Source organism: Blennius ocellaris, assembly GCF_963422515.1.
Source record: "Blennius ocellaris genome assembly, chromosome: 1".
Taxonomy (NCBI): domain Eukaryota; kingdom Metazoa; phylum Chordata; class Actinopteri; order Blenniiformes; family Blenniidae; genus Blennius; species Blennius ocellaris.
In genome coordinates, this window is record NC_137650.1 from 24,737,145 (window position 1) to 24,763,332 (window position 26,188).

General features: G+C 39.5%; 1 protein-coding gene across 1 annotated transcript in view; it reads left to right on the forward strand.

Annotated features, from left to right (window-relative positions):
• pde3b (phosphodiesterase 3B) overlaps positions 1-26,188 on the forward strand; it is a 41,798-nt gene that overhangs the window by 11,352 nt on the left and 4,258 nt on the right. Inside the window, exons 2-12 of the mRNA XM_080501318.1 lie at positions 16,675-16,725; positions 18,568-18,816; positions 20,026-20,177; positions 20,735-20,835; positions 20,962-21,193; positions 21,328-21,419; positions 22,208-22,374; positions 22,984-23,118; positions 23,869-23,980; positions 24,120-24,233; positions 25,109-25,308. Coding sequence (XP_080357444.1) covers positions 16,675-16,725; positions 18,568-18,816; positions 20,026-20,177; positions 20,735-20,835; positions 20,962-21,193; positions 21,328-21,419; positions 22,208-22,374; positions 22,984-23,118; positions 23,869-23,980; positions 24,120-24,233; positions 25,109-25,308 — 1,605 coding nt within the window. The remainder of the gene's footprint in view (positions 1-16,674; positions 16,726-18,567; positions 18,817-20,025; positions 20,178-20,734; positions 20,836-20,961; positions 21,194-21,327; positions 21,420-22,207; positions 22,375-22,983; positions 23,119-23,868; positions 23,981-24,119; positions 24,234-25,108; positions 25,309-26,188) is intronic.

Here is a 26,188-nt window from a genome sequence, read left to right on the forward strand (position 1 = left end):
TGACGATCAGACCAAACGGAGATTGTAGAATCTTCTTGAGAACACATTGTACATGTTGCAGTTCTATGCTGTGCATAGAACTGCAACATGTAGATTATTACCATATATTGCAGTTCTATGCTGAGGCACCATCATCAGGCGTTTCACGTGCACCTGACCAACCAATCATATTGATTGGCTGTGGCGCACAAACACCGTTCAGACATATTCTGTCATAATGCGCCTCCTTTTGAGAAGGAGAGAAAAACTGTCGGATGTCTCAGCAGTAATGTGTTCTAAAGCTGTTGGATGTAATCAGGTTGTAGACATCAGAGGTTAATTGTTTAAATCGCTGCATTTTAAGAGAAGAGAGAGAGAACTTAAGGTGAAGAGGTCAATGGCAGTTCAGCGTGAGCAGATGTGACTGTTTCTACATGTGGATGCTGTATGTCCATATACATGTCTGGAATGTATTTAAGTATTTAGTCTATTGTAATGGAATACATGCATCTGTCTTTATTTGTTATATTTTTGAAACGTTTCATACCATGATCATGATTGTACATTATTGGCAAAATTGCACAAATTATGTACATTTAAATATGTTCAGAAAGGTTCTTTGTCCTAAATTGTCTATTATTTTGTTCTGTTGGGGCTTTGTTTTACATTGGGAAATGCTTTGGTTGCGCTGTTCCGAAACTTGCTGATCAATGTCAAAAATCAATGTAAAAGCCAATCGTGATCAAATCTGAATTGTGATTTTATTACAAAAACAATGTGACATGCTATTTTATGCTATAACGCCCACCCCAATAGTGGAGCAATGTGAAGGTGGACTGAGATCAGTTATGTTCTGAACGCAGTAGTTGGCTGCTCATGCAGATAAGTTAACTGTAAATATATCACGGGGCTACAGAATGGTGAGAGGCATATACTGGATTTATACACCTACGAATTAACATCAGTGAAATGTTTTGTGACGTTTTTATCCAGAATCTAATAGTTTCACATTTGTCATGTCTGGGTTTTCATTAAACCTGGTTTGGTTCAATCGTCTTTATTTTGAGTCTTGGATACAAATACTTTTTGAATCCTCAATCAGTCATGTCAAACTGTTTTACAGTGTACTTGACAGTCCAAGTGAATAAAAAAAAAAAAGCATTTGATAAGACTTAAAAGTGCAGCTTTCACAATCTAAAAGCATGGGACATGAAATAGTTTATCGCAGAAAGTGATGTCATCTGTGCACAAATTGCACACACACACACAAAAAAAACCCCCAGCTTCCTATTCATCGCAAAACTGTTTTCGTCTTCTGGTTACTCATTATTTACATAAACAATTATTTAAATAGTTTTTCTACACAAGAATTTCGTGCATGAACATGAGAGCTGCCACAACATATAAACACCAAGAACCAACCAAGAAAAAGTTGTGTACGACACAAATCTTGGTAAAAAAAAAAAAACGGACACCAGAAGACCTCACCTTTGTTCTCCTTAACTCTGTTTAGTAAACTTACTTCGGGTTTGTTTGTGTGACTCTGACTCATCTGCCTGTCAGCCAGCACTCCAGTATTTATAATCACATGGCATTTTGTCCTGGGGGATGTAGGTAGCATTTCACAGATATAAAATGTTGATTTCTGGTAGTTCTGCATTAGTGTCTGTGCTGCCTGCTGCTTGGTGACGACGTTTCAATTTGTCATTAAATAAAACACCAACAAATATATTGTAGTCAACCTTTGACTTAAATTTTACAGTCTTTTTCATGTTTCTTATTAACAAGGTTTGTGTAAATAGTTATTTTCTTGTCTATTTGATATGCATTTAAATTGCAGAATGTGCTGTGTGAAACTGGCTGAATAATTTAGCAAAACGTTTTGGCTGAAGACCTACGCTTTTTAAAAAAAAAAATATATATATTTTGTCCAGCCATTCTTGACCTGGTTCTCTTCCTATTTGTAAAGCCTGTGACAGCCTCACTGTCCGAGACTTATTTCCCTCTGTTTTGGGTGGCTCCAGCAGCAGGTTCTCCGCGTTCACCGCAGAGTGCATGCTGGCGTCATGGCAGGATGACAGTCTCACTTCATTATGTGTGCACTAAACACCAGGGACTCCACAATGTGAAATACCGAGACACCCCACCCATGCAACAAGCCAGGGTGGATTATCCTCATGCTCTCCGACATTGTAACAAAAGAAATGTTGTGGCCTGTTGGACCGTTGTCGGATTTGGCCAGACTTTGTTATAGTGTTGCAAACTATCAGATGTGCTGCTGTAAAAATGGCCTATGTTTGTCCATACCACGTAATTACATTGTACAATGGTGTGCAGCTGAACGTTGTCTTCACATTTTATCATCCAGGAATGTCCAGAGGATTCTGATACCGGTATATGCCATTTCTTATTTTTTGAGTGTATTTTATTTCCATATAATTTGAGCAAAGAGAGAAACACTGACAGCCTTTATGAAGTCACTTGTTAATATAATACCTACTAACTAGTCCAGGAGACAGAGACCAATGGTATTTAATTGCTGGTTATATCACAAATGTGAACTCCAAATTTGAATTTGTTTTTAATCGCCGGTTTGGTCTTCACTGACTCCTTAAAGTGTGTGTCTGCTGTGTTTTTGTGTGGTTTTCGTCACATTTGGTTTAATGTTTTGATGGAAAACCACTTCCTTCTGCTGTTATAAATCGGTCTTGCCGAGAGGAACGAGCTGTAAAAATGGAGTAAAAACGTTGTTGTAAATCAAAATATTGGTGTAAAGAAGTATAAAAGAGCCTCAAGGAATTGCAAAGTTCTGCTATAAATGTTTCTGGGTTTTGGGTTTTAGCTGGATTACTTTCGCTGTCTCAGTGTTGAAATTAGTTTCCTTCACGGACACATTTGTTTCAGGAGACAAACGTACCCTTAAACCTGCAAATATTCATGGTTTGCACCAATTGATCTGGGTCATCAGATGAGCTGGAAATCCTCATAACCTTCATTGCCTGATGAAGAATTTCATGATTTACAGAAGGACTGACACTTTACAGATGCAGGGCTGCACACTGCTGTCGCCGTCAGAACTCTTTCCTCGCAGTCAGGGGGTTCCAGGCTCGAATCCGGGTTGGGCTTCGAGGGTTCTCCGTGGGGTGTTTGCATGTTCTTCTTATGTGTGTGTGGTCCTAGGATTTCTTTTCACATTATAAAAACATGCACTTAGTTCTAATGGACCTTTGGCTAAGCTCTTTCTCAATGTCAACATTGGCGCTACCTCTGCCGTTGTCACGTCAGTCATCAATGAACTTCTCAAAAAATTAACTCTACTCTTCTTGGTATTGAACCCGTATGCTAATTTAGATCAATTGATTGCCAAACATTTATTTCAATATAACGGAGGCATCGAAGTTAAAAGACGTTTCCGTCATTTTGAAGCACACATATCTGTTACATATATAATAAGTTACAATAAGTACATTGGGTGTTTCAGAACATGGATAGACGCATGCCGTATTGCCACATGGGTGGTACCTTCCAATGTTGTTTGTGACTCACAATGTCGTTTGTGTGTGATTTTAGCTTCTTCTTTTTTTTTTTTTTAAAGTACATGTGGCAGCCCTCCTTGATGCTGACCTTTACCTCTGTGATTCAGCACAGGCCTTCACACCACAATCAACACAGTCAAAAAACAGGCCGAAACATGCCCTTTGTTACTATGGAGCACCCAAACAGCCCCTTACTGTGAATTTGCCTCAAAGCGTGAATTTAATGCGGTGTAATTAATCTCATAGTATACCGTTACTTTAACGTGTTTTTCAGGTAACTCCAACAACGACATGGTTAGCAGATGTTGAGGCGCTTCAGTCATTCATTTACTTGAGTTTGACCTTAAACTCGACAAATTTAAGCTTATACACCCACCCTTTTTTTTTTTTTTTTGTGTTGTTTTTTTAATCCGTCTGCACGGTCACCCCAGCTCTAATGGCAGCTGTGATACGCAAAGTAGAAATGAGGAGCTGCTTCCAGCCAGCGTTGGTCACTTGTTGTAAATGATTTACTTTACCAGTGTTGTGGTCTCTTCCCTCGCTGTTGCTTCTGTCTGTCTCACTCTCTCTACTTCCCTGTGAGCTCCTCCTACTGCCGCTCAGCTCTGATGGATGGCGTTTGTGTTCACATGCTTGTTATTGGCCAGAGCTCCAGGGCTCAGGCGTTAGGTTGTGTTTATAAGAGGAGCCTGCACTGATTCCATGATAAAACCAGATGTTCCCTTACAAGGCTTCGAGCCTCCCTCTTCTCGCTCTCATGGCCATATCAGGTATAACCTTCCTGTTGTACTCAGGCATCCTAGCCTCTAAACTATAGGTTGCTTTTAGGCTCTACAGTGGTCAAAAAAGGTTGTGTGTGAAGCGTATACATCTCATTTAACGCATCAGTAGAGAGAGAGAGGCAGAAAGAGTGAGAGAGAGGCTATTCTTATTACATTCTGGGGAAATTAACTCATTTGTTGCTGTGTAAAATCATATAAACATTTTGGCAACAACACTGTTTTTGTGTTTTCTCTGTGATATTTAATTAAAAAAAAAAAAAATTTTAATAAAAGAAATATGCGTCTATTTCACATTTACTAAGTTAGTCAAAACATGAACACTTTTATTGTTCTGCCTTGATGAATTATCTGATTCGTAGATCAGGGACCAGATGTAGCGGTACTGTGTTCTCGCGATTGCATTTTTCATTTTCATATTATTTTCTTGCTGTTATCGTCTCTGATCTTTGGACATACAAGGCCATCAAATGTCTAAATAACCAGTGTTATTACAACTCGGAGAAGTTTCTACGGTGGCATCATTTAGCCTGCTGTTTCATTGAACATGTTCTACATACTGGGAGTCTGCTGTTCACATAAAAACAAAAGTGTGCTACATGGAATGTGAACGTGTACATGTTTGATTTGCTTCTTTACTGCATGACTGCATTGGAAAGTGGGGGAAAAAAAACACCAAAGAACTCCGTGATATTGGTGCGCATAGAGTCAGGTTAACTTTTTTTCCTGCACCCTCGGGAGGATTAGTTTGTTGGTATTTTTTATGAATCTTTTTTTAAAGATGTATGGCTATATGAACACCCATCCAGACAGACGTTTGTAGCATGCCTGCAATTATGCAGGCTGTGACATTGGTGCTTTAGATGAGTCTGCCTGTGCACAGCTTCAGCAGAAATCTCTGGCACTGAGAAAACCTTTGCACTTTCGCTTATTCTGATACTTCGATCATGCTCACTTTAATTACCTTGTTGCAAACCAAGGATTGGGCTGACATCGGTAGATGAAAATACAAAGCAAAACACAATCAGGGACTTGACGTACCTTTATTAACAGCTGCTCATTTGATTGAATTATGTTGATGACCTGAAACTCTTGTTGCACTCTAATCGTACATCCTGTGCGTCACAAGGTCAGTACTCGTTTTTAATAATTGCATGCGTTAACATTTGGTAAACCTCGGATATTTATACGAACCTGCAGAACGTTGTCAGCAGAAAGGACTTTGAGAAGTACTATTAAGAGTATTTATACTTGTACTCACTGCCATTGCTCTTCAAAGGTCATACATGCCTGTGTTCTTGCCTATCTCTTGTGATAGCAATGAAATGCTGCGATCTAGGTCAACAGAAAATTTAAGCTGAGATAAAACTTAACCTGCATTCATGGCCTGCACTGCAGGCTGCATTAAACTATTTATAGGGGGATGATTTACGCAGTGGTTTCCAGTAAATGTGGAGCTAAAGTTTTGCAAGGATTAAACACCTTTCCAGTGGAACGTACCGTTACTTTTCTTAAAGAGTATGGTTGCAGTCACCAGCTTAATCTGAGTTGAAGGGTATTACTTGGAAAACTCAAGTGTCTGTGATGAGCTTGACTTTTGTGCAGCACAGTTCTGCATTTAGGACTTGAGTAGCAGCTCTGAAGGTAAAAGACCCATTTTCAAATACCACAGCAACAGTGACTGACCTGCCTTCTTGGATTCTATGCAACCATATTCTTCAAAAGTCTCTCCTGAATTTGAACGATTTCAAAGACCGTTAATGTCATTCCTATTTACAGGCGCCTTTTGTCTTTTTGTTTTCTTTTTAAGACTTTGTAGTTTTTGAAAAACGGTCCTATAATTGTGTGCAGACTGTATTTTGCCAGCATCGCAGCCGCCGGCTGAGTTTTGATGTCGAGTACAGTGAAAGAGTTATGGGCCGTTTGAGCATGAAACATACCATTGTGAGAAAAAGTTCATCATTGACGTACTAGGGTTGACCTTACTCATATTGTGGCATTTATGTTGTTCCTGCATGTTGTGTTTGTCATTATGCAAGCCCTGCTTTGTCTGGCAAGAAGCCAGCTGAAGAACCAGCGTGTGAATGAGTCAATCGCAACTGTTAAACTGAGACTTTTCTCCTGTCGGTCTCCACTCATTTTTCTCACTGTCTCTTGTCAATCTTCGTCTCTGCTGTTGTGTTTAGGTAAGTATCCAAATGTCTTCACACTTAACAGTGAAATATTATCCATGAAAAAGAGAAATTAATTCAATTAAAAAAAAAAGGAAGCATGGAGTCTTTATTTGGGATTACATTTTACTTAGTTATTCCTATTTATTCATACATATATTTGATATATATATATATTTATAGGATGCAAAAGCTGTAATAGGTCATGAAAGAAAATTACTACTAATTATATTACATTACTGTTCAAAATACATTATATACAGTCATTAAATGTTGTAAAGTCATTATGAATGTAGATTTTTCAGTAAATCTAATATTTGAATATTATTCCAGGATTTTATAAAAAAAAAAGATAAAAAAAGGGGGGGGGGAGGGTTGTATTTATGACTTGAAAACACTGTCTTGACATAAACAAAGAAGAATTGCGACTATGAATGTATGCTTCGAGGGTTGTTTTAGCACTTGCCCCTGTGAGATGTTTTCTCCTCCAGAAAAGTGGATTCTGCACACCACCAAGTGCTGTCCCATTTCCTCATGATAAAAAGGCTTCGTGGTGACCTCTTTGGCCTTCCTCCAACTGGAGTGCATGTATGAGGCTCTGCATGCACTGCTTTAGTTTTTGGGGAGATTATGACTTGCTGAGCGTGTGGCGGTTAGCGCCGTTCCTCACAGTAAGAATGTCCCGGGTTTGAGACTGGACATAGCCCTCATATCATTCAGTCCATATTGAAATCAAAATTTTTCCTCCGTGAAGCTGCGTACTATGCCACGCAAAACTATGTGGAAATAGTCCCAATTGTTTCTGCTGCATTAGAGCTGGAAAAAATGCTGTTTGCGCTGTGTTGCTAAATAATTTCCCCCAGGGATTAAAAAAGTAATTCTGAGGTTTTAAAGATATAACAAGTTTATTATGAGATGATGATGTCACGCAGACCCCCACATTGTCCATATTGAACAAAAATATATACATATATTTTTTCTGATTCTGATTTTCTTATACTAACCTCAAGTTGCTTTTGGGAGAATACATGAATACATTTGTATATTCCATACTAGCTGGCAGAGAGGAGTTTAATCCAGCCTCGTATAAAATGATAATAATAATGACATTAAACCAAGACGAGCTCTGGTATCGAAATAGTATCGGTATCAGCAGATGTCCAAATTGAGGTATCGGGATCAGATCGGATGTGAAAAAATGGGGTTCGGTGCATCCCCTAATACGTGCTTGAAGAAAACTATTCGTCATAAACATTAATAATGGCAGCAACAAAGACATTAATATGAAGAAGTTGGGTTGTCATTACAGTGACTCTCAACTACAAAGCTACCTCAGGAAAAGTCTCAGGAAAATATGGACACTCTGGAGGCCGCCATTGTTGTTACTGTACATCTCCTCACACCTTTGCTGAAGTACTATTTACTATAGTGCACATGCGCAGTCGCAGTGTTTTCCACCTTTTTTCACGGCGCATTTTCGAAAACTTGGGTTTTCATTGGCGCCGAGCATCATTGTTGTGTAAACAGACAACCAAAATGCAATGAAAATACAATGAAAATACAAAATGCAAGGACTAATACTTTCAGTTCTTACATAATGTTGCCACTAATTTTTGTCGGAAACTCACACAGTCATGTATGTGAGTTGTGAAAGAATGCACTTGCAATCCCAGCTTTATCTACAAGTGTCGTTCTGAATGGTGTTTCGTCATCTTTTGCTTTCTGGAATTTGTTCACGTTGAGCTCAAGAAACCTTTCACCACCTGCACTGATAATCTTGTAGCTCGTGACATCTCAGACTATTGTTGGGACAAATTGTGTTTCATTTTTCACGCTTAACAATGCCTTCAAAAGAAGTTGTAGACAGTATTATGACTTAATCTGATTGGTTGTGCTTTATGTTGATTTTTAAAGTATTTTCTGAAGGACGGCACATTTATAGAAAGATAAAATATGGTGGTAACATTCAGTGTGTAAGTGAAAGTGACGACAACAAAAAAAATGTCAAAGACCTTTTCATTCGGTAAAATCTATGATCATATATTTGTGAACGGCTTCAGGATGCATTCTACCTTTCACCCATTGTTGGCTGAAAGAGGCTTAAGTTTATGAAAGATGGATCATTTGTGGGTGAATGGATGAATGATTTGTGTGGCCATGGTTGGATAGTGAGTCGCATGTCTAAACCCTTTTAGGGTGTGCCGAGATCCACTTTTGTTGGGTTTACTATAAATAACCTGAGCACAAAGTGTTGTGCATAGCTCAGAGGGACACGTACTCAGAATTATTCACAAATATGTTTTGGTTGCAACCGAAGACAATAAACCGATGGAAAGGTCTCTTCAGCTCTCCTTTACATTTAAATGTCCATGTGCTCCTGTATTCATATACAGTATGTAAGGCGACCCCGCCAGACCGACAGTACCTTTAGCAGCACAACCGAGAGCATGTAAGTCTGCTATTGTTGTTGTTAAGTGATGTTGCGGAGAGGGTCGCAGGTTTATCGGGTCGAGAGGTGGGGCATCATCATTTTCAGCAAATGTGTGTCTCGCCCAGCTACATGTCAAAGTTGAGGCAGCGTTTTAAAATTCTTCCACTCGAGAACCCGTTCCTTTAAAAGAACAAAACAAAAACAAAAGACTTGTGTGTAGATGATCAGATGTTCAGTGTGTACTGGGCCTAAGATCGAAGTTGTGCGTGTCAATCAGATAATGATGGACCTAATGCTCATTTGTTTGGAAAAAAAGAAAAAAAAATACTTTCTGTTCTGCCAAAAACTTTTGTATCTGTAAAATCTAAAACATTTGACCATCAGTGCATTTATTCTTTTGATTTAGATTCTGGGCAAACACATTCTGAAACTGAGCAAATCATAATATATATTTCCTCCCACAGTCTGTTTCTTTCTCAGCTGCCGAAACCTCTGCATTATTTCTCCAAGTTGTATGAGCAGTAGCAGCAACACAAACATTTTTGACTTATTGTAAGCTGAGACGGACTGTAAACCCAACATGGAAGGTCTGCTGGGGCCTTTGAGTAGCTTTCACCACTTTGTCTTGATAGGAGGACGCACCTGCAGCCTCAGAGTGACCTGAATGATTTCTACTCTTATACTCCCCTCCTTTTGGCTCCGAGTGTATCTATTACTGTAGCCTTCTCAAACTCACCCTGTATGCTTTCATTCCAACAGCCTCCAGTCTTTTTTTTTTTCTCTTTTTATCATATCCCATCTGCAGAGTTGGCTCATACCAACTTTTAGCCACGTTTTAGCATAGCCTTCAGTATATAGTTGCAAAAGAGTATACCTGAAAGCCTCTACATTGTTCTTAATATTGCAAAACATTAGAAACCACAGTCATGAAATGTTTGCTAAAGTCGATCAGCTCCAGATGCCTCGATATAATCCGGTTGTTATCCGGCCTTGATAAAACAGTAGTACTGGAAAGCAACACCAGTCAACTTGGCCCATGTTTTCCTTGTACTCACCAAAAGTTCCATTGGAATCAGTTGTAACTCTTCCACTCAGTTTCTCTGTCTGCCATGTTCTGGTCCATCTGCTTTTTTTTTTTTTTTTTCTGAGGACAGACTGCACACTGCTATCTCCCCCCGCTTCAAAGGACTCGGTGAGTGTGTGTCTATAGGCTGTGCGCTGTACTTCTCCTGACTCATGTAAACAAAGCACCATCGCAAAAGCGCATGCTGTGCCCCTGAGATTGAAGACGAGAGCCATGTCGGCCACTGATTCAGCAACAGCAAAATAGCAACATGAGTGACTTCACCCTATGCCTGTAAGGAAATGAAGCTTTGTTGATGTAGGCCAGATGGGGGTCGGCTGTAGTAGTTTTGTTGATCAATCATTTAGTCACGTCCAAATTCCTTTGGTTTCCTGTTTTCCCTTTTTTTCTAACTGCTATTTTTAGCCAATTGTACAAATCTTACTTTAAACTTGCATGTCATTTTTTTTGGGCCACAGTCAAGACGGCAACATTGACTTAGGACATATTGGACGCTCGATGGAAAACGAAGGGCGATGTGGTTATATTTAAATGTTATGTACTATCAGGCTTCAAAGAAACATTTATAGATTTGCTTCCATATCACATAGAAAAGCCTTAATTTTATTTGTCGGCAAACATTGTAGTAACACATAATACATTAAAAACACAAACCACAATAAAGTTGTTGGTGCAATTGGAAAGTCGATAAAACATATGGATTTTTACATAAAAAGGTTTTACATAAACAATTAGGATGTTATTAGTTTCTTGTTTACTTAAATAAGCTCTGGGTCATATGAAATGTCATCTGTAACTCATCAGGAAAACTGGAATAAATGAAGCGTAATCCTTGAACAACAGCCAAGAGTGTCGGAGGAGAAACAAAGAGGAGGAAGTACTCTGAAGTTTTCAGTGAATCTTCCTTTGTGCCAAAGGTCAAGTCCGTCCTGGCTGTCTTTAAAGATAGCAATCATGTATTATTAGTTTAGTCCACAAATCGGTGATAAGCACACTCTCCTCATGTAATGTGGCATGACGCTGGGACGCAATAAGGAAACAAATGAATCTCTCCCATATTTGTCCATAAAAATGGATTTTTTTACACTGTATCACGGTGAGCCAAAGTCATCCTTTAAAAACGATAAAACACCATCAGCAAATTATGGAAAACATTTGAGGAATGAGACCATCAAGATAGTTTATTGAAAAAGAAGCATGTTTTTGTCTGGATGTCACACAAGTAGCTGGGTTTGATCAGAGTACCACCACTCATGCCTCATCTTTTTTTTTTTTTTTGTAGTTTGAACTGTAGAAAGTCTAACAATTACACCAGCTTCTTCTGTGCTGGCCTTTAATTCAGTGATGCTGCCGTGTTGACCTCCTGTCCCGTGTACTGTGCGAACATGGTGTCAGGTAACCCAATCCCGTGCAGATAGTGCTTTAGATCAACATATCTTAAGAGTTTCACGCAGCAGGCGATACTTCGATGTACCAGGTAACACTACTGTATAGGGATGTTTTTGGCTCATCGTCAGCTTCATATTGTGTGCATTTTCACTTCATAGGCAAAATCGTCAGATTTCTCTCATAACCTTCATCTAAATATGATGGAACAACATTTTTTATTTAGAATGGACATTGATATTGATATAATGTTTTGTAGAAATTACTTTCAGAACAAAAGGCTAAATAGTCAACTGTGATTAACTGTAAGGGTTTTTTTTTTTGGGGGGGGGGGGGGGGGGGGGGGGGGTTGGAGGTCCTGAAGGGACCAGAGCCATACCTCAATGACATACAGCATGATGTTGTGCATTGATGTGTGTTATTGTTATTGTTTTTCAGCTTCGATTCAGTGGAGGTTGACATGCTGCTTATGAGATCCTTGTGCCATGCAGTCAATTTAGAATTGGGCTCAAATCCCACAGCGTCTGGACTGTGAAACAATGTTTGTGTGGTATGAAAAATAATTCAGAAAAGGGCTAGTTTGATTAGTTTTTTCGAGGCGATTCCTACCAGTGGGTGTTCCATGCTTTCCCAACATCCCCATGTTCCTCATACCTTTTACTTTCTTCACCCCAGCTTGCTTTGGCACCTTCCAATTGTTAAGTGGATCCTTATTGATGAAAAATTCAGTAGAGGTACGTGCAGCCTCTGTCGTCTGCTCTGTACGTAAACCGACACCACTTGCTGACAAGTATGGCAGATCGGACCCTGGAATACCCTGAATGCAGTGCGACATGACAATAATTCCAAGGCCTGTTTCGTGCTCTTCATTAGCCTGAGTGTCTCCTCATTGAGCGCATGCTGGCCTCTATAAATACTCAGAAATGTTTCCAATGTTAAAACAAAATTAAGTAGGGCATAAAGATTGTTGCTGTATTGGATGAATTGTATGTCTGAGCAGAAGTTCATATGACTTCAGATTTGGAAAAGAAAAAAAAACTGTACTTCACTTTAGCGTATGATTATAATAAATAGAGCAAGGGGTTTTTATTCGCTGTCCTCTTGACAAGAGATATAAAATGACATTGTGAAAGTATGTAGAAGTACAGATTGTAATTTGTATGTTGCTGTTTTTTGTGCTATTTTTACCGAATGCAATTTTATCGATCCTCATATAGAACTGACACTATATTTAAACTACTTTCCTTTTCTTTTTTTGATTCAGCATATTTGTGCCAACTTGGGGAAAACGACACAATATTTTAGGAGATAAATCTGGACTTGCAGATGCCTGCTCGCTCAGGAAGACCCTGAACAACAGCCGAGGACCAGTGAAGTGGTAGATGAGTGTGAAAGAGAGGGATGACATTTTGAACGAACTCCTTTCCCTAGTCAAAGAATTTTCCATGGTCCTGCCAGGTTGCCCCTGACTACACCGCCATAAGCAGCCTAGCCATCTGGAGTACCCCGAGTTTCCCCATCAGGCCCGCCGATCGTTACGTTGACGCTTTCTTCACACATCTTCGACCATCTGACTGCAAGTTCAGTTCAGACTTCAATTCAATCGGAGAAAATCTTACTTCCTGATAACTTATTAACTACATTGTTAACATTTCTTTGTTATATTAAAGACATTCAAAAGTCTGACATTGGGACACGGTGCATTCTATTCTCTCGCGCTGGGGATTTCATTATACCTATTCTGTGTGTGATTGAATGTAGGCTCGGTCTTTATCGTGAGTCGTGCCGGGTTAAAAGTTCAGAGACCGTTTTTTAATCCCAGTCTTCAGCTTCCTCCGTCAGCGAACCTGCCCGCGCCTTGGCGCTGTGGGCAAAGCCTCGACTCTTGTCCAGCGGCGAAGACGCATAACCACAACACTCGCAGCGCGCCGCTGTCCTGCCTGGCTCCTCTTTCCTGAACACTGGCACAAAACAATCAGGCCAGCCCCGTGCTTTTGTTTCCGCTCTCCGTATCATCTTTTCTTCTCCCTGCGTGTCTTGACAGCCGGAACGCAGTCCTCATTATCAGCGTGTGCATGTTCAGAGGGCTGCTGACGCCGTGTGCCGCTGCACGCTGACGTCAGCACCGACCTGCTCCTCTCCATACAAATGTGCTGCTCGCCTGCCATTGATACCTTTTCTCTGCCCCACACACTCTTATTAGCGTGTTTTTATCAGTTCTAGCACCTCTCACACCACAGAGCCCAGCTAATATGACACACAGGTGTAACTAACTGGCCGTCTAATAGCTCACACGGGTTTATTGACTCCTGTTAGCAGATATTTACGACCCGTCTCTCGGTGTGTGTGTGTGTGTGTGTGTGTGTGTGTGTGTGTGTGTGTGTGTGTGTGTGTGTGTGTGTGTGTGTGTGTGTGTGTGTGTGTGTGTGTGTGTGTGTGTGTGTGTGTGTGTGTGTGTGTGTGTGTGTAAAAGCAGTTTTTTTTGTTTTTGTTTTTTAATGTTTACTATTTTTGCTTTCGCTTTGAAGCGTCTCGTTTTTATTGTGTGTTTAGTATAGGTCTCTTTCGGTTTGTTTTGTGTCCTGTACGTGTGCGTGAATATAGTGCAGTTATTTTCCCTCTGCAAATACCTGCACCATAAATAATCATACACAAGCTCGTGAGGGAGCGCAATGCAGCATTGTGAAGAATTACAGATATGCGGGATATGTCCAGTTGTACAAGTTTAACAACAAACGTTTTCTGCATGTGTCCTGATGGAAAATATTGACAACAATATCTGTAGCAGTATGTACTTTCATACTTGAGTAATTCCATTCATTTATTGTCTATATTGCTTTATCCAGCTTTGTTTGTTAGGAAGCAGAAGGCAAGGCACACCAGAGACTGGTCACCAGTCCATCATGAACAACCAACTACACTAATACACATACAGGAAATTTAGAGTCAAATATGTTTAGTTTTTTTTAAGTGAATGGGGAGCATAATGTATCATTAATTTGTTTTGTAGTGATTATTTCTATTCATTCACATAAAAAGTTTAGTATTCTACCACAAAATTCAAGAACTGTAAAAAAGTTTGTTATTTCATTTGAGGATTCCCTTAAACATTCTAAAACTCTGTAACATGATATAATGCTTCTAGAATTGTCAGAATTCCAGTCGCTCCTACTTCAATATTTAATGCTCAGATTTTGTACTGCATTCTGTGACTGTTTTTTTTTTTTTTTTACTCTGCACACAAGTGTAACGATCAAATATGGTCATTTGCCCAATAAAGAGTTAATATTATTAAATGAAGTTGAGTACAAAAATGAGGTGTAAGTAGGTCGAAGTGGTTATACCTCAGTGAAAGTGTGCCTCACAGTTGCTTCCAAATGTCACCAAGCTGAGAAATAATGTGTTTCTCTGCTAGGGAGCATGTGCACAGGTGTCCGGGTGTGCTGACTTGTGTATGTCAGTGCGTCTGCCACCATGCTGTGTTTTCACAACAACACACACACACACACACACACACACACACACACACACACACACACACACACACACACACACACACTATATCTTGTGTTCATTGACGGATTTCATTTCGATGGCTCACAAAAGGGCCTCACTGTAAATAATTTCTTTCTTGGCACTCTGTTTGATGGTGACGGTGGAGGCACTGCCTGAGCCAGCTTTTCCTGTTCTTGAGTCGGGGAAGAGTGCGCGTTGCTGTGCTTTATGCACAGACTGTAACAAGGTGAAGCGAAGCGCATTCTGTCATGCTTGAAGTGTGAACAGATCGCACAGACACAGTACTTTATTGTCATTGGGTGTGAGGAGTGTGCGCCGTGTCCCGTTGTCTCGATCTCCTTCTTTCTTGTATGGATTTTCAGTCCTTAACTCTCCATCCCGTCTTTAATGGCATCCTCTCCCTCAGCTTTTCTCCATCTCCCTCTCTCTTTCATCCCTTCTGTTTCTCTGTAAACAAGCAGAAGGCCAACGACTCTGTCCTCCGGCCGTCTCCCGCCATCTCGTTGCCATGGTGTATGGAGCATTGTTTGCTGGCCTCTATGTCAGGTTGCCATGGCAGGGCTTATTTGCCATATTAAATGTTTGGCAGCATTGTACAGATGCTGATGACAAACACCCAACCTCGCATTTTGATCAAAGAGAGAGTTGCTGATTCGAGGAGATGGAATAGACCCAGTGATCTGTTTAACAACCTGAAGTATAGATTTTATCTTCTTGATGTATGAAACCCAACAGTAATGCTTTGGGCCCACACAAAAACACCATGTGTATGTTTGGGACTTCAATTAACTGTAGTAAACAGTCGAACTCAGTTTTCACACATACTCTAATTTATTGGCAAATAAAAGAATCTTTTAAGATAGAGCAAATATTTTGTTAAAGAAATGAATTTCAATTTATCATATGGCCGACTGAGTCTCACCTTTTAACTTGATGCGCGTTGAGCTTCATGCGTGGGTGTGTGCTCGCATGTTCAGATGAGGCTCGCGATGTCTGTGGAGATGCTTGTTGTCTGTGTGATCTCTGGATGTGTGTTTACATGTTCAGATGAGGCTCATGATGTCTGTGGAGGTGCTGGTCATGTAAGGTGTCATCCACCACGGCCCTCCCTCTTGTGGTGTGGGGTGAGGTTTGCAACACATTCATTCCGGATTAATTTCACAGTTTCTAGGCTTTACAAAGTCCTATTCTATCAAGCTGTAAAAGCAGTGCATATATGCGTATTCTTTTCTGTGGTTTGCATGACTGGAAAAATGTAATGCAAAGCATTTCAGTGTTACGCAGCCTTGTTGCACCTTTACACTGCTGCACTGTGTGAGAGCTCGTGTGTAGTTACGAGCAGATAGCGTGGAAATGCTGCCGATTGACGTAGTTAGAGCGAGATAAGATCTCATAGCTCCATTGTCGACACACCACGTTGGTTTCAGTGGTTTGCTTTTCTTCTTTTTTTTTTCTCAACGTGAAAGGCCTCTGTCTGCTGCCGCTCAGGTGCTCAGTGTGCATTAGCCTACCTGGACTAGAAAAGTGCATCATGTGGCACGGGAAATCCTTAATGTAAACTGTTACTACACTGTGTGTTTAGATAATGGGCTGAATAGACTAACAGAAGCTTTGCTGCTTTGTTACTGACCTGCTGATGCACTCATGGAAAAGAAAAAAAAAAACCTTCAGAGTTTACTCAAAGTGGAACACAGGTCGAAGTCTGAGTGTTTTCTGGGTAAATACAGTTCATATTCAGTGTTTCAAAAAAAGCTCCTGTACAATAACTACTGGTAAATCTCTTGTTTTTCAGATGATCTTATGGGACTGGGATCTGAAACACTGGTACAAGCCACAGTATCAGGTCTGTATTGTATTTTGCGGCTCAACTTTATAGTGTTTTTAAATAATTGCACAATAAGTTTTAAAATTCACAGCCACCACACAATTAATACGTTGGACCCCCCCCACCCCCCAATACATTCAAATAGTTTTATATGTGTGAACTTATTTATCCACAGTTGTAGTTTATAGAACATTGAATCTAGTTTTATTTAAATACATAGTATTAGGTAACATTAATTTTCTGTAAATTGTAGTTTGGCAGAGTTTTGCAACTTTTATGACCCAAAGAGCTGATTGTGTCACCTTCCATCAAATCTGATTGAACTGGGGCTGTCAAACACATTTAATCTTTGAACTGAGGCTGACACAGCCCTTGAACTTTCATGTATAGTTTTGATATATGAACATAAACAGTGTCTTGTGTTCAGTTTATGAAGTTTCAATTACATTATGTTTACAGCTGTTTCTGTACCCGAAACGGGTGATTTACAGTGATTTTAACAATTTTTCCCCATTTCCTTTGGTTTTAGCTATTTTCTCCCATTTTAGCTACTTTACTTGGCCCCTTTTTCAAATGCCTTTTTAGCCAAGAGTTAAAAGTCCTCTTGAAAAGGATTTTCTGTGTGTAAATAAAATGAAAACAAGATAACATTTTTATTCAGGTATAATTTTGTCAAAGGTTCAGCGAGACACTACAGAATGGCCAAAGAACCACATGTGGCTGGTTTAGATTATCGAACTGTATTTATATTCACAATGGTTTTGTAGCAAAATTATATTTGTTTTTATATAATCCTCATCAAGTATCATTTTGATAATTTTGGATTATAGAAGAGCACTAAATTAGATAGTCCTTTTTTTTAGCTTCCTACTTTATAGGAGTAATAATTTATATACATTCTTTTTTTTACTTAATCTAATTTTGTATGAATTCTCAGCCGTTTTGGTTGTTTGTCTTTCTTGTCATGATTAAAATAAATATACTTTTCAGTCAGCTCCACATACAAACATTTCTTTGTCGCAATAGTGGTGTCACAAGTGAAATAGTTAGTAAGATAAGTCAACTTTAGGACATCCAGTCCCCCCCCCTCTATTTTTTCAAGCAAAACACACATTGTGTAAAACCTTGCATACAATGGCCTTGAAAAAGCTATAAATCCTCAGTTTTCTCTCACGCAGCCATCCTGCGTCTTGTTTGAACTATTTGCGTAATCTATTAAAGAATTTAGCTCCCAAAAGCCAAAAGTTTGCTCTGATTAGTCTGCACCAACTCAGTCAGAACGTTTCCTGTTATGAAACCTGCCCCCAAAAAAAGAGAAGATTGCAGCCTGTGATTCTCTGCTCTTGCAAATGATAAGATCTTCTCTTTAGATATTAACGCAGCTCTCCACTTCGCATATAAGATACCCACATAAGATTGACATATTTTGTCTCAGCACACTGGGGTTGTTTTTTTGAATTCGCACTAAAATTCTTTTCTTTCACTTTGACTGACAAGGTTGTCAAAATTCTTTACAAATTATTTAATGCAGGTTTTTTTGTTTTACTTTAAAGATACACAATTTGATAGGTTTTACAGAAGCATATTGCTGCATTGGCAAAAACCTCCCTAAAAGGTAAATTAGTGTCACAAGTATTGTCACATTAAACATCGTTACTTAACATAATGGTTTATTGTCCTGCATTGTGAAAATTCACTTTCACAGTTGACATGAAAAGTGGCATTAATGTAAACGGTATTATTATTTATTGCCATTATAAGAATGATCTATCTCTGTCCTCAGTTGTATGTACCAATATACCCGAGCCCAGCGGGCGGTCTGCTCTCTAACCTGTGTGATGTGTCTGCGTGATGTGCCAGGGCGCTGTGAGCGGCAACGGTGTGGATCTCTCGGTCATCAACGAGGCCAGAAACCTGGTGTCAGACCTGCTGATGGACTCGTCTCTGTCTCCGCACACCATCTCAGCACTGCGCAGCATCTCCAGCCTCATGGGGACTTTCTCAGGCTCGTGCCGGCCCAGGGTCAACCCTTTCACCCCCTTCCCAGGTTTCTACTCCTGCGATGAAGTGGAGGACTCTGTTGAGAGGAGTGACAGGAAAACCATCAAGGTGTGCCACAGTTTTTTGGTCACAGGTTTCTACCGCATTCATAAATGTTTTTTGACATTAGATCAGAGTTTATGTGGATTCCTCAGGCATAATGATGCATGCTCGTCGCAAACACACCAGGGTGTCATCCAGACACCAACTCCCAAGCTGTGGAGAAGATGGATAGACTTTATAATTAAAACAACAAATGTAGTTTATGTGCCAAATCTCGATTATTCTGAAATAATTCTTTTAATGTAACTACCTCTCGTAAATTCAGCATATCTAAAGAAACCATCATTTTTTTTTACGTCATTGTGGTCATTTAGAAAAACGTTGAAAAAGCTAACATTGAAAATAGTCTCATTCCAAAAATGGTTTCATACCTACATGAAAAACAAAGGATAAATCAGTATTCCGTGTAAAACGATGACCAAAAACATCAGCTGACCATAAATTGAATGACTTTAATTGACAAATCATAACCACAGATGAGAGTTCTGAGACCATCCATATTCACACCAGATGGCTCGCTATTGCAAAAGGGGGCAACATTTTTTTATCATTAATAGGGGCTGTGAAGTCAAAGCAGAAGACAAACGCGAAGAACAAAACAGATTTAGGACTTTGGGGGTAAGAACACAATGTAATGTTAACATTTGTAGTGCATCAATTAAAACATTTCTTAAAACCCTGGGGATGTTTGTTAAATCATTTAACCGCCACACTCTAGAAAAATACCAATGTATCCGTCATTTCAACCCTGAATTAAAAATGTACTTTTTCTACTCCCAGGTAAATATATGGTTTTACAGTTTAGTAATGTAGCTCTTTCCTGGAAGTCCAAAATCGATTTACCATCAATTCAAACTTTTTTGGAGTTGGTTTCACTCACACACGTAGAATATTGAATTTGATTAAAGAGCAAACGACCCAGTAATAAATATTAAACAAACATCATGCTCAAATTTTGTCTCCTTGAAAATACAAAGACACTTTATTTTCTGAAAATGTTGCAAGATGATATTTATAAATCCCTTTTCATCAACAAACCAGTTGGTTGTCTTTGATTGGCCAAGTGACATTAGTATTTATTTGTTTGGGCTTTATGATGTAGTTCTGTCGTCACTTTGCTCAGGAGTCAATTTACCATTTGCTTGTACTTAATGCTGTGATTAGGTTTGTGTGTAAGACTTGACATTTATTGTCACAATTTATTCCACCGTGTAGGGTTTGAGCAGCAGAAACAGCCTGCCGACTCCTCAGCCCCGGCGGAGTTCCACCTCATCCTCCTCACCGTTTCTCCCTTCCCTCGACTCCTCCTCCTCACGCTGGGAGCGCAACAATGGCAAGAGACCTCACCCTGACCTCAACTTGACCAGGTATCGACACAAATGCAGCTGTCCACCCTTAGATCCCCTGAGCTATATGGTCACTCCGTCTCTGCCGGGTTTAGAAATGACTCGGCTGTTTGAGTTTTTTTGTTTCAGGGAACAGCATCGTATGGGAAGTTTGAAGGGATAGTTGTGAGTTTTGTGTTTTTGGTTTTTTTGTTCCAGGAAATCAGAAGACCTTTCTGTCACACAGTGTATATTGAAATAATGTTCAGACTTTTACCTTTGTCGTTTTAAATCTCTCCCTGTTTCACTACACATCCGCATCTACACCTTTTTCTTTAAGCTGTTACAAACAGCAAAACCATTTCACCCCTGCATAAATATTATGCGTCTGTCCTTTATGTCTCCACAGGATGGCAGAAGAGGACAAGCTAGATTTTGTTCATGAATTAAAGTTTCTCTCAGGATCGCTCTGTATTAGAGTTGTCTACAAAATGCTTAAAGACATCTCTTATGATGCAAAAGTTAGAATTGAAAGTCAAACAATGATTTGAAACCCCAAGTTGAAAATGTTTTGTTTTCTTTTTTTTTCTGTGCTCTAGCTCCGGTTTTTCTAATGGACCCAGTGCAAATCTGCTTACCATTCCCAAGCAGAGGTCTTCATCTGTTACCCTTACATACCATGCGGGACCCAGGCGAGCAGGTGGGAAGAAAGCTTCAAACTTCACAGGCATGTTTTACTGCTTTATTTTTTTTTTCTTCACTTGTCTTTTCTTTTTTTTTGTCTTGATCCTCTCTCTTTTTCCATGTGCCTCTCATTGTTGTTTAGGCACATCACCCAGCCTGAGTCCAGTCACCTCACCGAGCCACAGCCCTCCCGCAGTAGGGACTGGCTCTTCATCGTCCCTGGTCACCCGATCGCCTGTGGAGTTCCCAGACACGGCTGATTTCCTCACAAAGCCCAGCGTCAACTTGAACCTACACAAGCCTTTGGGCTACGTACACAGCTCACCTGATTTCCAGCAGGTCTGCCGGAGCTCTGCCCTCCCTGTCTGCACCAGGTGAGTCCTTGCAGGACTGACATGGTCTGCTGCTGTGATCTATTTTGCTCAATCTGTGATTCCAGGCGTTATAGCAGTGAAATTAAGACGTACATCAGTTATACATGTCTTCGATGGCCTTCTCTTTATTCTAGCTGTGGTCGTCAAATGCTGAAGGGAGTATCCAGCAGCGAAACAGGGGAATCTCATCCACCGTTCACCAGTGAGGTTCAACGCAGGCGCTCTGGTACAAACTGTTACATGTAATTCACATTATTTAGGGTAATGAAGTCAGGTCAGGCAAAGAAAGGGGGGGAAAAAAACAAAAGCACTCTAGGTTGCAGTTCAAGGGATGAATGCTGCTCTCTACTGGTCTACTACAGTAATACAAGTGTCAAATATCTTATTTCATTCACAATGTACTTCTCACATAATGTACCATTTTCTCATTCTGTGCGTCATCCCAAGCAAGGACTTTCTATTGCCCTTTATACTGATGCAGGTTTCATGCCCATTATGAATAATGCACATGAATACTTAAAATTGCACATCACACACATTTCCCAAATGTACTGTATTATTCCAAGCAAAGATGGTGTCAGGAAACGTAAAGTAAAAAGGTTTAGTTTGTAGATGATTTGTTTCTGCTCTCTTAAGAGCAAGTATGTGTAATTGTAGGAACAAAAGGTGTTGAAATAGTTTTAGGGAAATAAATAAACAATTTGACCTAGTCATTAAATGTGTGTGTCTAATGGAGGAATTTAAAATCTGATATGTACATTTAAAATGTTGAAATATACTTCAAAATGCATATTATTATTGGTATTGCTAACTTAAAATCTAAGCCTCGAAAAAAATACTTTGAAGCGATGATCACTTCTAATGTAATGGAAAAGAAGTCGGATGAATCAAGAATATAGATTCGGTAGAATAAGGAGTAAAGAAATTATTGGAAAGTTTATTGGCAACTTAAAGGTCCATATGCTTATGACAACTTGTATGACTTTACATTGGTTTTTATTTGTGCGACCACAGCAGGCGAAGGGGTGGACTTCCCCATAGAGCCTCTAATCAGGGAAGAGAGTATGGAGGCAGACGCGTGTGCGGATGTGAGGCCAGACCCTGGAAGGAGTCGAGGGCTGGCGGAGGAGGAGAACAAGCAGAAGAGCCCAGGCACAGACCAGCAGACTCAGGAATCAGAGGTGTGTTTCCACTTGTAGTGTGATTTCTCTGCCGCACAACAAAAACAGCAAGATGATATTTTTGTGCAAAGTTCCATAAAAAGCAATATTATCCCGTCTACCACAGTCACGTTTTATACTGAAGGCAGGTTAACTATGGGGTATTTTGGTATGTCCCAGACAAAAGGTAAGCAATCTGGCTGCACTGAACAGTGGGACTGCTGCTACAAGCTATGGTTATTTACAACTCTCTAGAAATAAAGCAGGCCATTTTGCAAGGATTAAGCAATACAACACTGCACAGAATCACTCATTTTCATATTCAAATGTGAAACACTACAGTCTCTCTTCACATTTATACCTTATTTAACTACAGAAATGCTTGAACAAGGGCTAAATTCTGGGTTGGGAGGCCTGAGACATGCGTGTGTGTTCAACAGTAAAATCCCAGCAAGTTTATTTCTCTGTGTACTAGGATCTTTATTAGATAGGTGACAGTCAACCTAAGCGTCATAACTTGAAATAATTTTACTATCAGGTCCTCAGCAGTGCAATGAGAAAAGATGTTACATGGAGCTTCACAGACTGTGCAAATATTCACTTCATATTCACTTGATTTCTTGTCTCCAGGGTGAGCAGGAGTTCAGAATAGATCCTATGCTGGAGGAGCACGAAGCTCTCATGGAGAGAATGAACACCTGGAACTTCCAGATCTTTGACCTGGTGGAAAAAACAGGAGGAAAGAGCGGAAGAATACTCAGCTATGTAAGTACAAACACAAAACAGCCCTATTTAATTTCCAGCTGAGACGTATGCTTTTCAGCACATCACATAATATATATGTGACATAACTGAGGAAATTTTTGCCTTGAATAAAGCATTTTTTTTTCTTTTTTAACTAAAGCTTAGTATCACAAACACGTCAGACCTGTAGATGCTGCAGCATTGTCAACCTTTGTGGAGAGTTGTTTAGTTAGCACCTATAGTACATGTGGGTCAAGAACCAGTGACAATGCTGCCTTTTTTATGCAGAAAAGCATAGCCGACTTACTTTTTTATTCAAAGAAATCAATAAGAAATTGAAAACAAAGAACTGATAACCAGGACATTGGCATTGGTATATAAAAAAAAAGTCATCAATTCACATCTTACTGTCCACTTCTGATAAGTTGACTCACTGGGATATGATGATGCTCTTTCAATATTTTTGGGTCGTTCCAGTCCACGGCCAATCAGCCGATTAACAACAAAGATGTGTTTAAAACAGATAGATGTACGGCTCTGACCTTGTAAATATGCAACGTTTCTGTTACAGTTATTTGAAAGTGAGAATGACTTTACTTTTCTAACTTTAAACCTTTTGACTTTTAACTTTAACTCCTTTGTCGAACATGAAGATGTCACCAAGGTTGTTTTAATGTATCTTCATATCCCCTTGAACTCATTGATCAGTAATAAAGTGGGTTATCTCCTCTCTGGATCATTGTTCCAATGAAGCTGCTTGTGTTTCCTCAGGTGACATACACCCTTTTCCAGGATATGTGTCTGTTTGAAATTTTCAAGATTCCCGTCAGGGAGTTCATGACCTACTTCTGTGCCCTGGAGAATGGTTACAGAGACATTCCCTGTGAGTGTTTCACTGTGTATTGTTACAAAATATCAAATCATTTGCATCAGAAAGTGTTTAGAAATTATTGCTGGTGTCCTTGGTGCGATTGTTTTTTTGTTTTTTTTTTATTAAAACTGTTGGGGGTAAATACACACAGATCATAACCGGGTTCATGCTACTGATGTGCTCCACGCTGTTTGGTACCTGACCACTCGACCAATCCCGGGGTTCCAGCAGATCCACAGTGAGCATGTGACGGGGAGCGACACAGGTAAACACCAATAATCACATAACCAGAGCTGCACGCAGTGATGGACTTCTCTCTGCCAAGTGATTTTTTTTTTTTTTTTTTTTAATCTAATATGTCACTTTTCAGATGATAAACTAGCACCTTAAAGAGCTTCACAAATGGACTTTACAAATAATGAGTAAACATTAAAAGAAACAAGTATGAGTGGACAGGCACACATGCAAAGACAATGCACACAGATATCCGGAGTAAATCCAATAAATGAAACTGACAAAAGGGAGCATGATATACCTGAAATTAAATGGAGCAAAAGTAGAAGTAGTATGTTTATTGAAGAAGATGGGATAATGTAAACGTAAACAGCATCAAATTATAAGATTAGAAATGCTATGTGCTACATTAAAGAAACACTGGAGTGCACTGGAGCACGTTTATGTTTACATTAAAGAGTGTTGACATCGATTACCTGACTTGTATCTTAATATATAAAAACGAAAGGTTTTTAGGATTATTTATTTCTTTGTACGAGTTACAAGACAGTCGTGGTGATGTGAGTAGACTTCCTCCTGTTGGCTCCTTCACATACCACAACTACTTTTTGCCTGCTTTTTGAAGTCAGAAATATATGAATTGGAACAGATATGCAGGCTTTTCTTTGCTGATAATATTTTATTACTTATTAATTTTAATATTGCTTTGGAGTAAACACCGGCGAGTCCATTGAGACCGCAAGAAGGATTGTAGAAATTACGCAGTGTGTAAGACAACACTAAGTTAATTTGTGATTTTGTGTAGCTCTGGAAGAACTGTCAGCTGATTTTGTAAGCAGTTGCACAGCCCTCAATTTTGATTTATTTCTTCATTCAGTGATATTTCTCTCTTTTATTTTGTTTCAGATTCAGACAGTGGAATCTCTCCTGGCAGGATATCCTACGCTTCCTCCAAGAGCTCCTCAATCTCAGATGACAGCTATGGCTGCCTGGCCTGGAACATCCCCGCTCTGGAGCTCATGGCCCTTTATGTAGCAGCTGCAATGCACGATTATGACCACCCCGGTCGCACAAATGCCTTTCTAGTAGCCACTAATGCACCTCAGGTAAAAAAAATTAAAAAAAATCAGCATCTGCTGGAATTTGAAGGCTTTGCAGATCAAATCAAATGAAGTTTAATAATGAACACATGCTGATGTTTTTAGAAAACGATGGTCTGACGTTAAATGTATGGGCTAATGCGCAAAAGCATTTTACTGCAACTGCTGATGGTGGTGTGGTGAAGAAGGAGAGTAGAAATGAGCCCACATCTCTATGGGTTTCTAAATATATCTCAGAACGTCTAAATATGTTTCGCAGTTTTCAGTGAGAGAGTATCGAAGCTTTGCAGACACGTCAAAGTCGTGGATGTCTTAAACTCATCCTGCAACTTTCCTTAATTTAATCGCTGCAAATTAGAAAGAGCCGTCAGAATGTTAACTTCGAGAAAATCTGCAGTTTTTTTATGAGCTCCATTTTGATCAATGTATGATGACAAAAGGATTGTTGGACTGGGATAAGACTCGTATTTAGCTGGTCAAAAAGTCTCTGTTGTCTTGCATGACCATTGAACGACTTTCACCAAAGATTAACCAAAGATTTGATCTCGAATAAATATGGTGCGACATGTAAACTTTTATAAACTTAAATTTTAATAGGAGTTCAGATAACATCAAGGCATAACCAAAACAAAACAAAAAACACTGGACTAATTTCCATGTTTTCATCACTTTTGTGAAAGTTACACGGGGTCCATGTTTGTTGTAAAAATATAAAACTGCTAATTGAAATTTTGTGCAGGATACATGGGATAAGTGTCCCGCATTAGCCAACAACCCTCCTACATTAGCAGGTTTCTCGCTCTTTTTTTTCCCAGGTCCTTTATTTAACAAATGCAACAATAATACATAGTATAACGTACAGTGAAATGCTTTGAGTACATGTTCC